Source organism: Juglans microcarpa x Juglans regia, chromosome 7D (assembly GCF_004785595.1).
Source record: "Juglans microcarpa x Juglans regia isolate MS1-56 chromosome 7D, Jm3101_v1.0, whole genome shotgun sequence".
Taxonomy (NCBI): domain Eukaryota; kingdom Viridiplantae; phylum Streptophyta; class Magnoliopsida; order Fagales; family Juglandaceae; genus Juglans; species Juglans microcarpa x Juglans regia.
The window spans coordinates 2,706,565-2,722,844 of record NC_054606.1 but is presented as its reverse complement, the minus strand read 5'-3'; the positions used below and the strand labels follow the sequence as shown (position 1 = coordinate 2,722,844).

Here is a 16,280-nt window from a genome sequence, read left to right as displayed (position 1 = left end):
GGCTATATCTATCAAAAGGTACCCTTTCCAACCTTCCTAGTTACTATCTTTCCCTCTTTCCAGAGCCGGTGGGAGTGGCTAATCGTATAGAAAAGTTATTTAGAGCTTTCTTGTGGGGTGGCATGGGGGAGGAAGTCAAATTTCACCTTGAAAGTTGGCAAAGGGTGTGCTGTCAGATTGCGAATGGTGGATTAGGGGTGCGAAATTTGAGCATCTTCAACAAGGCCCTTCTTGGTAAGTGGTTGTGGAGGTTTCAAATGGAAGGGAACTCGGAGTGGAGAGAGGTAATCGAACACAAGTATGGTAGTGAGTGGGGGAGATGGCGTTCTAAGGAGGGTAAGGGGTCATATGGAGTAAACCTATGGAAATTTATTAGTAAGGGATGGAAAACCTTTGAAAAACATATTAGGTTTGGAGTGGGTGATGGCGCAAGACTCCGCTTCTGGTTCGATGCTTGAAGTGGGGAGAGACCTCTTTCCATTGTCTTTCCAGTCACTTTTAACATAGCTGGAAATCAGCAAGCGGCAGTTTCAGATTTGCTGTGTTGTGCCAATGGGACGGTAACTTGGAATGTCACTTTTACTAGAAATGCTCAGGATTGGGAACTTGATGAGATGACAGCCTTTTTTAGTCACTTGTATTCAGCGAAGGTAGGAGGAAATGGGAGAGACCGTATGTCGTGGATTCACACAGGGAGAAAAACGTTTACTGTTAAATCTTTTTACAAGGCTTTGAAAGTACAACAGCCCACCTTTTTCCCGTGGAAGAGTATTTGGAAAGCACAAGCTCCGTCTAAAGTTGCGTTTTTTTACTTGGACAGCTGTGCTTGGAAAGATTTTGATAGTTGATAATTTAAGGAAGCAGGGTATGGTGGCATGGAGTGGTGCTACATGTGCCAAAGGAATAGAGAATCAATAGATCATTTGCTTTTACATTGTGAGGTGGCGGGGGAATTATGGGCTGGTATCCTTGATAGAGCCAGACTGAGTTGGGTAATGCCTAAGAGTGTGGTGGAACTACTAGCGTGCTGGAACAGGAGGCATTTCAGTGCACAACTGGCAGCAGCGTGGCGTATGATTCATTTGTGCTTAATGTGGTGTCTACGGTCAGAAAGGAATAATAGGTGTTTTAATAACAAGGAGAGTGCAGTGGGGGAAATCTGGAATTTTTTTGTATTCTCTCTTTTACAGTGGTTTTCAGCTATTGTATTGAAGGGTGGGAATGTCTATGAGTTTCTATCTTCTTTTCAGTTCACTAGAATGTAATTAGGTGTCTCACTTTGTATACTTTCTGTTTACTTGGGCATTGCCTAGTTTCATTCTATTCAATAAAGCTACTTATTTACTTATCAAAAAAAAAACTGGCTTGAAAAAATATGACTTTGCTGGAGAAACAGAGGCCGCAACAAGTACAGAAGATTCAGGGAAGACAAACAAAGATGAGTACGTGTATGGAAGACCAATTTATTGGTTATATGGAGAAATAATTTTCAAATTGGAGGTGCTCCAAGGACAAGATGAACATGGGACGCACCACGAGAAAAGAGACAAGATTGTTGAGCTTCATTGACAAACCTTTAAAACAAGCTCCTTTGTTGTTTGAGTTGCAATAGATACACTGCGCTGAACAATACCAGTTACTATCTCTTTAATAGCTCTATCCATCGCAATAGGAACCACTCTGTAGCGTATCAAAGAGATGAGCCTGTCGTAAGTACCAAGCAACGTAATGAACAAGCAGTAAAAGGGAATTTTAAGCTTCAAACCTCTGGAAATGCAGATGTAGGCCTAAAGCACTGAGCTTCTGGTTGATAATAACATGTGTTCCAATGTTAGGTATTGGTGCAGGAAGCTACAAACGACAGAAGAACCAACTAATTAGTTAAAAAGATGTGCTATTCAGTTTAGAAAAAAATTAATGCTAATTGAACCCACGGAAGAAAATGCAACACCTGACTAATGGAGAAAGGTGACTGGGATGGAGTGGCTGGTCCGAGTCCTTGAGCATTGGGGAGCTGATCCGCCAATCCTAAAGCTGATAGCTTTTCATCCTCCATCAATGTACCAGAAGGGAGATGAAGAGAAGCAGCATACTGAACCCAACAAATTAACTAGAAGTTAAGTATGCAGATGATACAGAACACATGATACATACAAAGATGAAAAGAAAAGGGTTGGGCAGTGAGAACAAAACTAATATTCAAAGCCTCAAAACAAACAAACCTGAGATAAGAAATGTGAGTGGCCACCAGAATTAGACGCACTAGCAACCTCAAGCGGTAGCTCAACTTGATTCACTGAAGATATCATTCCTGATTTGATTTCAGCAACTAACTGTGGCTGGGATGCCCCAGCATCTTTGTTAGAAAAGTCAGGATTCCCTTCAATTTCCCTTTTGCGATCCTTCAGAAGAGAAGTTGGTGCAACATCCTTCATATCAACACTTAGGTTCTTGAATAGGACCTGAAATGCGACAGCGATAAGGTAGATATGAAAGTAGATAAGAGACATTATATCTGGAAAGCTTCAACAATGAACGATAGTATGCCTACCTCAATGTCAAACTTAAGGTTCATTTTCAAGTTTGGCATTGAATATATCTCAGCAAGTAACCCAAGAATGCCCATGGTCCAAGGATTGGGAGGTTGATACGCTAGGCTGCTTTGGCATGGTTCCAGAACCTGAACAAGAAGCTGGTGGTTGAGATCGTGACACCAACAATCAGAGCAAAAGTTGGCAATTGTCAGCATAACCATACCTTAGAAGTAAAAGGTATTACTGCAATCATCAATCCCTTCTCATATGCCTGTCCCAGCAGCCCCATGAGGAGGAAAAAAAAAAAGAAGATAAAAATCAATGACAAATATGTAGCATAGGACTGGAAAGATGAAAAAACAAAATCTAATATGACGTAACCAAATTCAAGAAGATAGCATTGCGAAAACTATCACCTCCATAATCAAAGATTTAGGATCTATCTCACGAGCTCTTAAAACTTGATTCCTTCCAATTGTTAGCTTCCCCAGCCAACTACCTAGGTTTTTTAGCAGTGAACGTTCTTCGGAACTTGACTTTATAAGCTCTGATCCTAAAAGAACCTGAAAAAAGAAAAGTAATAATAGATGCAAAATGTTGTTACACTGATATGTACTTCCAAATGCATAAGTTCATTTTCAAATAAAAAAGTAACGAGCCATTAACCTTGCAGTTCTCATAAGAGGCTTTAATAATCTCTTTACTCAAAGCCTTCGAGTTAATCTTGTCCAGGAACTTCAAATACAAATCATGAAAATTTGGCTCAATGCTTGCCCTGTCAAAAAATTTAGGTAGAATGTGATACATGATAGGAACTCTTATGAAGACGACAAAAAAACAGCTGCAAGGAATATATGCATTCGCAGGTGTGCACATACACGTGCTCATGCCCCACGTGTGTGTATTTACGGGCAATGAAAATCCAATTAAATGCGCCCTTTGTAAAATTGGTAGATATTCATAGAGGGCTTGTAATACCCAAGATTGAGTATAGGAGGACATTAAATGGGATCTCATACTGTCTGAGAGAGAGAAGTTTCTTCGTCCTTCTGAAGTATAGTCCCAAATATGGCTGACTTTTTTTGAGTTGTTACAAATAGAATCATAGTCAATCCCAACCAGAAGTATGGGATTTTAGCCGGGCCACCTATAATAGAATGGCATGGCGAGGATGTCAGTGTTTGAGGGTGGGATTATAATACCCCGGATTGAGTATAAGAGAGTGGTGACTGAGATCCCATATTGCATGGAGGGAGAACTTCTTCCCGTTTATAATGATTCCGTGGTCTCAATTGTAATTTTGACTAGTCTTTTCAATAATAGGCCCATTTGTGGCTAGGCTTTCATTGGATTATTATAGAACTGAACAGTGAACCACGATAAAAAGCAGCTGTTAGGATTAGCAAAAACCAAGTTAAAAATACATGAATCTATGTTTCTAATATGTGCTTTTCAATAAATGCAAGCATAAAAGGCAGGTAAATCAAAAAATTATTTAACCTTTTCATAACCATATATTGGGCAAACCAGGGATAGTACTGCTCTTTAAAAATTTCAGTGAATTCTTTTCCCTTAGCTTCAATATTAGCAGCTGAGATGTTATTTATTATAAAAGATATTTTGTCTTGAATCTCTGATGCTGGAGCCTGCATACATAACAGAGACAAGTAAAAGAATTAAAATAAGACAGATGGACAAAGAGAATTCCAAACCAAATAGATTAGAATAAATATAACTATTCTAATGTAAAATTTTCACAGTTCCGCAATTATAGTCCAGGTCAGTCAATCAACTAATTCTCCAAACAGAGAGGGGACTCCAAAGCCATATATTTAACGGAATGAGTGAACAAGACCCTTTAAAGACTTGATAAAAAAGAGCCTTAAAGAGTGGCAAGAAACGCTGCTTTAAACAACGATTAGGCTATATAGCATGTGATGATAATGTAAAATCACAAGGAAAAACCACCATGAATACCTAGAGCTGCACCAACTATTGGAACATAGACTTGGGGCTGAAAACTAGGGCTGTAATCGAGCCGAGCCGAGCCAGTCTTTGGCTTGCCGAGCTCGGCTCGACTCAAAATACTCAAGCTCGAGCCCGAGCTCAAGATTTTTTTTTATTCTTCGTTCGAGCTCGGCTCGATAAGTTAAACGCTCAACTCGAGCTCGTCCCACAAACGAATTCGAGTCGAGCCAAGCTCGAGCTCGAGCTTTGTATTTTTTTTATTTTTTGAATACGATTTAATAATTAATAAAATAAATAAATAAAGAAATAATCTAATATTGAATTTATACAACTAACAAGTAGAACCTCTATTGAATTATAAAATTTTAAAAAATTTATAAGTAATTAATATCTAACTAATTGATATTTATCCCAAATAACAATATATTATATGCCTACATATATTATTAATACATACATTTAACATGATAGCATATATTTATTTCATATATGGTTCCCACATACTAGTATATGAAATTATTAAATTTTATCTACTAATTATTATACCAATTATAAAATATACTTATGAAGTATATTCACTATATAGACACAAGTAATTAGATTACATATTATATATTTAATTATAAAAGCGGTATGCTTATATTATTAGTTACTACATATATATGTGTTTGTGTGTCTGTGTGTGTATACACAGGTGTATGTATATATTTATCAATATATGAATGAGTTTTAAATGAGTCGAGCTAACGAGTCAACTCAAGCATAAACAAGCGAACCTTAATGAGCCTTAGTCAAGTCGAGTCGAGTCGAGTTTTGTCGGGTATGTGTCATTTACAATTCAAGCGGGCATCTGTTTTCACGAACAAGCTTTTTTTTTTACGAGTCGAGTTCGGTTCGAGTTTAACCGAGCAAGTACCAAGCGAGCTATCGAACAGACTGGTTCATTTATAGCCCTACTGAAAATCGAACCAGTCGGTTCGTTTTGGCCCCAAGCCAAAACCGACCAACCGGTAATTTTTCACTAGGAAAACTGGCTGAAACCAACCAATGTAAAGGGGTGAAACCGGCCGGACCAATTCCGGTCGGTTCTCAGCCAGTTTGGGCCACTTCTTTTGGGCCTTTGTTTTTGCCCAATTCAACATCTTTTTGGGCCTCTTTTTTTTTTTGGCTCAATTCAAGATCTTTTTGAGCTTTTTTTGGATTGATTTCAAATTCTAAATTGTTGAGTTTTTAAAAGCCCATTTTAATATTCAATTTCATTTTAATTTTAATGTCATTTGTAATGTTAGCCTTAGGTTAAAAAAATTAATTAACAATAGTAAGATAGTAATGCTGAGATGGCGTAAGTACACAAAAATTTGATCCAAAATTTTTAAATCCCTGTACATACACACATAAACAATTTAGACAATAAATAATATGAAAAATAATTATCAAAGATGAAGAACACATCAAAACCGAACACATTAAAACAAAAAAAAAAAAAAAAAAAAAAGACTAGATCACAGATTCACAAGTGAAAATTCAAATATGTGAAATTGACAACCTCAAAAGAACAAAAGCCATCGGCGTGTGGCGTGGCCACGTGAGAGAACTAGAACTCGAGTCACGGAGAGATGAGAGAAGTTTGTGAGAGAAGACTCAGAAGAGGAGAGGAGACGTGCGGGGGTTTAATGAACGGCGTGAAAGCCGTGAAAACCAAGGGCAGCGGCGCTGTGGGGGGCTGCATTGCGGCGGGGCTGTGAGTGGGTTTGAAGATGAGAAGGAGAGTATGAGGAGATGAATCGGGAAGAAGAAGAAGAAGAGGTAAGGAAGGGGGGTTATTAAACCCTAGGTGAAAACGGCGAGAGCCATTTCATATAATTTTTTTTATAAACATCAGGTCTAAAACGACATCGTTTCACTCCCTTAAGTGAAACGGTGTCGTTTTATATACATATAATATATTTTTTTTTATAAGTAATATATATATAATCGGTGTCATTTATATACGTATATATAAAAAATAAATGCAAACCGGCCGACGTCGGTTTTCATATATTTCTGCCATCAGCCGACCGGTTCTCTATTGGTTTCAGCCGGTTCCGTACTCTAGCAGCCAGTTCACGTCAGTGACGGCCGGTTTCCTCAATTTTTGTACAGCCCTAATAGAACTTAATATTTTATGAAGAATAGAGAAGAGGTAAATGAACAAAGATGCTCCAAATATCCACAAAAACTAGGGTCATGAAACTTCACATTACCTTCTGCCCAAGAGAGTAAGATAAGTATTTCTACACTACTGACAGAAGGTTTTACTAGAAGAAAAACCAGAAGAACCACCATATAGCCTTAAGTACCATAAGAAGTATTGATGGTCCTAGAAAAAAAGGTAGGATTGCCTAGCCATCCAAACAATTACCATTTTTTCTTAATTTGCAGACGATCAACTATAAGTATTCCTCCCCTAGAACGAAAGGACCATAAATAGTTCTAGTCAGGTCGACATACAATGCTAAACCAAACAAGGGATATCTAGAGTACCAGAATCACTTCTATGAATATAGAAGTTAATTGAAGTGAAATATATGAATATTAATGAGATGATTTTTTTGATAAGGTAAAAATATTAATGAGATGTTACGATAATGGATGTAGATATTAGTCAGTTATCATGTCACACATTAAATCTTCAACTCAACCAAACATGCATCGGGCATGCCCGCATGCTAAAATTTCCAGGAAACTGATATAAGTACCTCTATGGGAGTTTCTCTTTTCTCAGCTGCAGCAACAAGTGTTTCAATGTTCAGAGCAGAGCCAAACCCTGCAAAATAACATTACATATGCATGAATACAGGGATTCGGGGTTTAACAAAAAATGAAAATCTAATAGCATGTTGAAACCTATGTAGAACAAGCATTATTTTGTAAGTAAAACGAATTACTGGTAGAAGTAACTCCTCGAGAAGGACGGACAAAACCAGATGAAGAAGACAGCAGTGTCGGAGCACTGAAAGCATTCTGTGACTGCAATTATAGCAATAAGATGAACAGTGTTAGGAAGGGGAATAAAAATTATCCATACAGGTCCCACCCACAGGAATAGAGAGAAGGGGTTCACCTTCTGCATAGAAGCATCGCCTGAATGAATAGCTGAAGATTGCCCTATGGAAGACACTAGAGGCTTCACATCATTAGATGATGCAGCAGTGGCTTTATGACGATCCTCAAGACTTTCGTGTCTCTGTTGAAGCTGTAGTGGGCCCGAGAGTTGCTGCCCAGGCTGTATGATGCTAGAGCCATTTAACTGAAACAATGAACCAGTATATGAACACTACAAGACGTTAATTATTCGGAATACAGGAATTGACAGCACGACTGCTTTAGTTAATTCAAAGGGCCCCCAAGTTTTTTTCTCACAAAATACGTTGAAGTTGTCTACTCTCTTAAGGAGTCGAATTTGTTTGATTGATTGAAATGCATCCTCAGACAATCCATTTTTCAACTTGAATGGATTTCTTACAATTTCTAAAAGGTTTTTTTTTTTTTTTATAAGTATAATTTCTAAAAACCAATCCTGCAAATTATGACTGCAGTCTGGAAGTCTACTCCTAAATTTGGGTTTCTGTAACTTCAATCGCATGACCTTGTTCAGGTAGCAAACTTCACTATTTACCTCCAAATTTCCCGATGCAGACTGGGTAGAACCATGGTGATTAACAAGAGAAGCATGGCTGCCTCCATCTGTGTCTGAATGGCCAGATGAAATCCTGGCAAGAGCCTGCTCGATGAAAGCAACAAGTTCTGAATGAGTACCACGCAGATGGGATATCTGCAATATATGATTGCAATACTGTGGCCATTCAATCAAACGATCCACAAACTGCTCCAAAGCCAGAGTCCCAAACACAAACATCTGCAAGAAAAGAAACCACCATCAATATTATTAAACAAAATCCAATGAAAGAAAAGTCCACTGAGGAGAGATGATACAAACTTTTGAGTCAGCAGGTTTGCGTAATGCATCTAAAACACCACGCAGAGCAATCCCTAAGGTGAGATGAGTCACAAGTTGGTGCTTGATAACAGAGCCTGAAGTATGGTTAAGACCCATTGGAGAAAAATTAATATATAAGTTTGTAATAGCTCTAATAATGTATGAAGTTGTCTCTTGATATATACCCAAAGCTGAAACAAATATATCATTACAATTTATATAAGGCTAAAAATAGCTTTCTGTAGCCATCACCGTCATAAATCAGCTGAAGAGATGCAAATAAAATTATGAGTTCATAATCACATAAATCTCAAATTGCATAACCACAAAGAAGAGAGTACCACATTGTCAGCATTAGAAGATATTTACTGGAGAGATTATAAGTCGAAGCAGTGAGTCAAGGTCATTCTCATAATGTATTTTAACTCCAACACTTTGTTACTGTATGGCCAAAGACAAATGTTTTCAAGCAATGATGACCTCCTAACCTTTTTTTACAAGTAAATGATCATCTCCTACTTTTCAGGTAGTCCTACAAAAAATGACAGCCATATGTGGGAAATAAGCTTCAAAGCTCTGAGCTCTCTAAATTGAGATATTGTTAACTATGTGACAATACGTCTCAAGAAACAGAGTAAACATAAATGTTATAGCCAAAGATCATCATAGCAAAAGTTCAAAAACGGGAGCACGGTTTTATTCACAAGACCCTTTTCTGGATTTTTTTATAATGCCCTTTTCTGGAAATGAAGCATGCACAAGGCAAAATTATATTCTTTCAAGGGTGGGCTCGGGCTAAGGTCTTGCAGGTTTAGTGTACAAATAGTAATTATAAAAAAAATGTATAAACAGTCTCATAATATTGCTGAGTGTACAAATCTATTACAGGTAGGAGTATCAGCCACTAAAAATTACATTTTTTCTAATTAAAAGGAGTAGAGTTCATTAAAGTTAAGAGCCATCCAATAATTTTATAGGGACACTCACCAAACAGAACTGCAGCAATTTTAAGCTGCCTCTCAGGATACTTGGGAAAGAATCTGTACTCCTCAAAAAGATTTGCAATCATGCACTCGAAAATTAATTGTTCCCTGTCAGTTGGTGCAGAAGGCCCTTGTTAATTCAAAACAGAAAATAAAAAGAAAAATTTAATGAGAAAATAGGTGGCATCAAACACTTCCATAGATTTTAACTATTATTAAAATATGAATTGGCATGTTTCAACTCCAAAAGACAAAGAAACCCACTTGGACCATTTTCCTTTTAGTTTTCCCCAAGGCTAAAACATAGAAAGACAATCAGGTACAAAACATTTATTTATAGGTGAAAAAAAAAAGCATGGTGCAAAAGATGCCCACACAAATGAGTGCATAGTCATCTCTCACTAAGATAGAAGTGGAGGACAAAGACAGAGTTCGCTTTCAAGACTTCAAAGGGTTTTAAACAACACAAATAATTTAAAATAAAAAAAAAGTCCAAGTAACCACGTGAAAAGGCTTCAAAAGGTATTGCACCTTTTCACAGAAGATTCCTTGAATCGAGCAAGCATTTGGACCATTGCATCAATGGTCAACTGACCAGAAAACATTTCATGGAAGTAAGAGTTTGCTTCTCTCTCAATATCATCCGCATATCCATCTGACGCCGAAGAATCTGTAGCAGCCCCACCATTCTGCAATTGAGGATTAGAATCCATAATTGTTGCATGCAGCTTTTCCATTTCCTCAGCAAGCAAGCTAGAGTTAATCGAGCTGGCATGAGCTTTAAGGACCTACAAACACAGTTACTAAAAATTGAGAATGAGACTGAATGTGGATCGACAGATTGACTGAGCTGTAGAAAAAGAACCTTCACAAAGGTAGAACTCGTCTCCACATAAAGATTCACGACAGCACCAGAGTGATGGAACCTTTTTGGAGAAAAATCCTGTGATCCACGGAACTGAATCTCCTTTAAGAAGTTGAGGCACTCCTGAAAGGTCGAACTATGCACATCAAACCACGTTTTGTCTACATTTCTACGAAATTTAAATAATAGCATTAGTAGTACTGCCTCCATCCCAAAATCCGTGCCTTGCTTTCTTGTTGGGATGTCCAAAATGAGTGACATTTAGACCTCGTTTGTTTTCGCAAATGAGATGAGATGAAATGAGTTGAGATTAAAGTTAAAAGTTGAATAAAATATTGTTAGAATATATTTTTTTAATACTATTTTTGTTTTGAAATTTGAAAAGGTTGAATTGTTTATTTTATTTTGTATGGGAATCTGAGAAAGTTGTAATGATTAGATGAGATGAGTTGAAATGAGTTGTGAAAACAAACGAGGTCTTAAAGAAGTCGGAGCATTTACTTATATATCTTTCCATACCACACGACCTATTTATATCTCATTTCCCACACGACCTATTAAAGATATATCTCATTTATATCTCATTTATATCTCATTTCTCATGGTTATTTTTGCTACTTAAACGTGGTAGATTTTTTGTATAAGTTAAAATGCAGTAGATGCAGGGGCCAACCAAATATTACCTCAAAGAAAATATCTTTATATGTATTTAAATTATAGCTGAGCCACTTCTCAAGGTCTACCAGTTCTTTCCGTGAAGCAAGAGCTGCCAATCTTATAGCATAATAAGAAGGCAGCATATCTAACACTGCTGATATAATCTGCAAAATGATAGGAGAGTAAAAAGTAAAAATTCAAGTAATTCTAAAAGCATTACCATACAAAAGGGTAAATCAGGAAGAAAGAGTTCCAAGCAATAAAAACATAGGACATGACAGAAAATTCACAATTAGATGCGGGATATCATGTTCTTAAACGAGATCACCAGACTGATCATCAACAGCCTGATATAACAAGCTTATTGTTTAAGTTGTGAGCTTATAATGTGATTCAATGCAACACACAAACAGTAAAGCAGTTCAGCTACAAGTTCACTCAAGATTTTACCTTTAGCTCTTGGCAGATATCCAATATTCTAGTCATACCATCTGGATCGCAGTTTACAGAATCTACAAATCCACGCAATACCAAATTGGGGTTAACATGCCAGAGGTGAAGAATCATTCCATTACCCATTGGATTTTTAACTATAATTGGGAAAACAGTGAGCGACACTTCATACTGGATGAGGTTATAAGCAGTCTGCAATTACACAGGCAAAATTTATTAACATACTGAAAAGTGATGCAAACCATCAATAATGAATTAAAAAAAATAAAAAGACAAAGAAAACTACATTAATTTGTGCCATCCCGAGAAGTAAGACTTCGGGACAGTGTTTAATAGGATTTTCAAGCATTGATCGAACTGAAGTGGCATGACCACTCTCAGATAGTTGGCATAGTACATCCAAGAGATCAAGACACAACCATGCATGATTAGCATGTCCAAGCTGAAGCTTATTTCCATGCACTGCATCAATATAGGCCTGCAAGAATGGCTGGTTATTCATGTCAAACAAAAAGAGGGAACATGAGGAAAGAAGTAACAGCTGGATAAATATAGAATCATACCAGCTGCCTTGCTGAATGGGCGAACGTAAATACTTCTGGTGGTGCCAAAACAGCATATTTAAGAAAAGATAGCTGACCCTCGGTATTATTCCAAACAGACCCACAAATGGCATGAAGAGGGAATGGCTCCTGCACAGCTCAATCCAAAGATTTAGAACTAACATGTTTCTCATATACACACTTGTGTTAATATGATTACAACTTTTTCCTCTAAACTGGATTGGAGGAAACTTCCTCCAACCCAACTATAAAAATGATATTCGTCATTTGAGCATGTGACAAGCACATGCTATTTTAAAAGTCCAAGTTAAAAAAGTGCCATGTGTCCCTTCATTAAAAAAGTATGCGCTTCTCACATACTCAAGGGACACAGCAATTTTTTAAATGCGTTGGAGGAAGTTTCCACCAACCCAATTTGGAGGACAACTCTATCCTTAATATAATGATATAACTGTTGGGGATGATTCATGTAATTAAATAAATCGATGAAAGTCACTCAATTTTATTAAAAGTGCTAAGGGGAGCTACCCAATTACATCCATGTAACAAAAAAATACCTGGCATGCACGCCTATATACAGACATAAAAAGAGAGAATGCCTCCTGATTGGGAAAGTAGAACCCCTCATGGTCCATATTTTCAATAACTCGTATCCAATTGGTACCAGGAGCCTGTGTTCAGCATAAATGCTAAGATATAGCAAACACATACAAAGTAGCAACTATCATAAACAAAAATAAGAAAATAGCAGCAAGAAGAACAAAAAATAAACTCACAAGTTGCTTGATTGAATCTATAAGAACGTCAATATTCCAGGAGCTCAATGATGGAAGATCAGATGAAGTGCTGCAACCCAGAGCCAGGCTAACTGTTGAGAATGTGTTCTGATTGTCCTCAAGACCAGCTTGGGTGCGGGCAATTGTACCAAGTATTTTAGCCAGAGTAATCTCTGTCAGTGGCAAGAAAAGAGAGAGAATTTCTATGCATTGTGATGCGTTTGCTGTGCATCCATAACCTAGTTCCTTCATAATATCTCCCATGCTCATTTCTTTCTCCATTTCTGCTAAAATAGAATCAAAATCATCTTCTCCAGATACATGGAACACATCCACATTCCTGTAGGAAAAACAACTCAAGTCATTAAACCTAGGATATCTTTCAACACAATGAACAAGCAGAATAATTGTCACCTCAGAAAGTTGGCCTCGCGCAATTCATCTGAAAGCAATGGAGTTAAAACAAATGGGGTGACATCATTAGACTTCACCAACGATAACATCTGCATAAAGAAATCTACATGCTTGGAAAGGATGTCCGACCGCTGAAGGAACACGACAATATTCTGAATTTGCTCAGAAGAATTCACCAAAGCCGGATTGACACACAATTCCTGAATCTGAGACATACAAAAATTTTTTCCTAGAAAGCAGAAAAAAATCCATATCAAAAGGTGCAATGCAAAAATAAAGGAATCTTATTAAAATCCTGACATCAATTTAAAATTGAAACTTACCAGACATCCTGGTATCAAGATTTTCAGAATCCGACAAAGCAAGGCCAAAGCCAATTTTTTCAGATACAGACAAGTGTAGTGCATTAGAGAAATTCTCTAGAGTGAGTTCATTTATCTCTGTATCCCTTAGCGACTCAAAAAACACTGTGCTAAAATTTGGTTTGTCCAACAAGTACTTAAAAATTGACGCAACAACTGAATCCAGCAGCATGTTCTTTGTGTCCGTGCTGTAAAAGTTCAGATGATCGATGCATGTTTGGAGCAGCATAATGCTTCCCTCAATTTCATATTCTACAAACTGCCAAGGAGAAATAAACCATATCAGTGAGAAATCCATTGGAATCCATTGAAAATATGAGCCTCAAAATACCTTGTTTTGGGAAGTAATTGAGATAACCAAATTTATGCAAGGATCATATGGAAATCTCTGAGTTTAAGAGACTCTTAACTCAAAACTACCTTAATAATACAAAAAGAAAATTCTGTTGATTGTGATAAAGAGCAGCACTAGGTCAAGATTTACCCACTTTTCCTTTATGGGCCAAATCTACCCACTTACATTATCTCCTTGTTTCTGCTTCTTGTTAGCATAGCTAATCAATTAGAAAGATTACTGACACTCTTCAACATTGCAAAAGTTAGGGACTTGATCTCCACATAAGGTATTTTCGCATTTTTATCTACACGTGACGTCACTCTTTTGTTCATATCAACAGAGAACTCTCAAGAGCTCTCACAATTTTATCATTTGTGAACACCATCAAAGAGCACTTTAATCCTCTGCTTCATTACCCAGTAACAATTTACTATTACTTTATGCCTTACAAACTTAGCTACTTCCTTTGCCCTCTCCTTCTCGTACGACAACAATTTACCTGTTAAATTTATCCCCTCTTTATGAACCATGGCCCACAATTTACCTGTTTTTACAAAGTTCTTGCAGTTTAAAATAATTCCAAGGCACTTCAATTGTGACCTTAACTAGTCTTTTTAGAGTATAAGTCCAGCTAAGACTCGGGCTTTTTATAGGCTGTTACTAGTAGAATTAAGGTCAACTTTAATCGTGCCGCCTATAATGAAATGGCCTGACAGTGATATTGGGGATTTAAAGGGGTTGATTTTTCACACTCGGGATTGACTATAGGAGTGATGAATGAAATCCCACATTGCACGGGAGAGAGTTCTTGCAGTTTATAATGATTCCAGAAGGCTCCAATTATAACATTCATTGGTTCTTTTAGAGTATAAGCTCGAATTTTGTTTGAGATTTCTTTAGTTCATTACATTAGATCATGCCTTGATAGGTGTTTAACCTTTACACATATTGGAAACATCAGTTTGACAGTCCACACAAGAAGTTTTGTGTAAAATTATCTTGATTTGTCTAACGTGGTGTATCAAGAGGGAGAGAAATGATCAAAGCTTCAGATTTTGTGAGAAGACTGTGGAGGAGCTAAAGGATCTCTTCATAGAACTTCCTGTCGTTGGATGCAAGCATACTTATGCTCTTTCAGTTTTATTTTTCGGGGCTTTCTTTATCTTTATACACTTTCTGGCTATGTATGTCTTCCATATACTTGGATAATGTCCTTTTATCATTAATGAAACTCTATTGCATCAGACAAAAAATTGATTTTCCTCTTCCGCGGTCAACCTAACCTCAGCAAAATGTAATTCTAATTTTAATTAGATTAAACTAATTTATACCGAATCTTTACCGGCCATTAAAAGGAATAACCCATAAGCTAATCAGAAAATCAGAAAGAAGCAAGCGAAAGCCAAAACACAGCGAAATGAGTGAAATCAATTGGGTTCCAGCTAAATAAATCTGGTAAAAGAAACAAAAAGATGATCAACAATCTATCAAAGCAGACCTTTCATACATAACAAGATAGAAACTCATGTATAAACATCCATGCAGAGATATAGAGTAGATACCTGAAGGAGCTCGCCAAGAACGGCGTCGGCGTTGGATTCGTTGAGGCTCTGGAGCAAGAACCGAATCTGACTCGACACCGTTGACGAAAACTTCAACATAATGGCAATGATTGAGTCCCAGGGTTGAGAATTCGCACCGGGAGGGAGGGGGGAGAAAGAGCGAGATTTGATTTGGGGATTCGGTGCCTTGCGAGGGATGAGGACCTGTAGAGAACCTGAAACGGAGGGCGAGAACCTGGAATGGAGGGCGAATTTTTGGGTGTGGGACTGTCTTCAGAGTAAAGACGACTGGTTTCTTTGTGGGGATATGAGCGAGTTACCAGCGGGTGACATATGATAGGTAGGAGACGGTTTTGGGGATACGTGTCGATATATAGTTTTTTTTTAAATATAAGTATTACAAACGCCATTTTACAAAGTTCTTGCGATAGTTACTCATAGGTATCGTTTGGATTCAAAAATGAGTTGCGATGAGTTAAGATGGATTATAAATAATAATGAGATGAATTATAAATAGTTATGAGATTTATGAGTTAAAATTAATGAATCATAATGAATAATAGTAAAATGAGTTGAGATGACTTACGAATACAAACCAGGTCATAATCTCCATACATTATATATCATATTTATTTTTAATTTTTTTTTAAAAAATAGTTTTATTCTTTTTAAACTAATTAAATTTCTCTACTCATTATTCATATATCACATATCTAATAAGAAAATAAAGTTAAAAATTAAAAAATTATGTATAGTTTGTAGTATGAGAATGATGAATATAATTTTTCATTTTTTAAAAAATAATTCTACTTATCATTCTACACTTC

The 16,280-nt window shown here is 37.0% G+C and overlaps 1 protein-coding gene across 3 annotated transcripts in view; it reads right to left on the bottom strand.

The window, feature by feature from the left end:
• The window catches only part of LOC121238549 (CCR4-NOT transcription complex subunit 1-like), a 37,359-nt gene extending 21,623 nt beyond the window's left edge, over window positions 1–15,736 (bottom strand). For 2 of the 3 annotated variants that reach the window (XM_041135463.1, XM_041135464.1), the window contains exons 1-26: window positions 15,454–15,736; window positions 13,516–13,813; window positions 13,193–13,421; window positions 12,779–13,118; window positions 12,560–12,673; window positions 12,003–12,131; window positions 11,726–11,929; window positions 11,437–11,631; window positions 11,013–11,150; window positions 10,330–10,452; window positions 9,996–10,252; window positions 9,469–9,572; window positions 8,482–8,576; window positions 8,161–8,400; window positions 7,606–7,791; window positions 7,430–7,511; window positions 7,241–7,308; window positions 4,035–4,180; window positions 3,201–3,309; window positions 2,951–3,097; window positions 2,758–2,805; window positions 2,552–2,680; window positions 2,223–2,462; window positions 1,952–2,092; window positions 1,766–1,851; window positions 1,575–1,680 (exon numbers count right to left, since the gene is read on the bottom strand). In XM_041135463.1, the coding sequence (XP_040991397.1) occupies window positions 1,575–1,680; window positions 1,766–1,851; window positions 1,952–2,092; window positions 2,223–2,462; window positions 2,552–2,680; window positions 2,758–2,805; window positions 2,951–3,097; window positions 3,201–3,309; window positions 4,035–4,180; window positions 7,241–7,308; window positions 7,430–7,511; window positions 7,606–7,791; window positions 8,161–8,400; window positions 8,482–8,576; window positions 9,469–9,572; window positions 9,996–10,252; window positions 10,330–10,452; window positions 11,013–11,150; window positions 11,437–11,631; window positions 11,726–11,929; window positions 12,003–12,131; window positions 12,560–12,673; window positions 12,779–13,118; window positions 13,193–13,421; window positions 13,516–13,813; window positions 15,454–15,552 (4,053 nt within the window). In that variant the 5' untranslated portion in view covers window positions 15,553–15,736. The remainder of the gene's footprint in view (window positions 1–1,574; window positions 1,681–1,765; window positions 1,852–1,951; window positions 2,093–2,222; window positions 2,463–2,551; window positions 2,681–2,757; window positions 2,806–2,950; window positions 3,098–3,200; window positions 3,310–4,034; window positions 4,181–7,240; window positions 7,309–7,429; window positions 7,512–7,605; window positions 7,792–8,160; window positions 8,401–8,481; window positions 8,577–9,468; window positions 9,573–9,995; window positions 10,253–10,329; window positions 10,453–11,012; window positions 11,151–11,436; window positions 11,632–11,725; window positions 11,930–12,002; window positions 12,132–12,559; window positions 12,674–12,778; window positions 13,119–13,192; window positions 13,422–13,515; window positions 13,814–15,453) is intronic. The other variant, XM_041135465.1, reaches the window with a different exon arrangement.
• Between the last annotated feature and the right edge of the window lie 544 nt (window positions 15,737–16,280).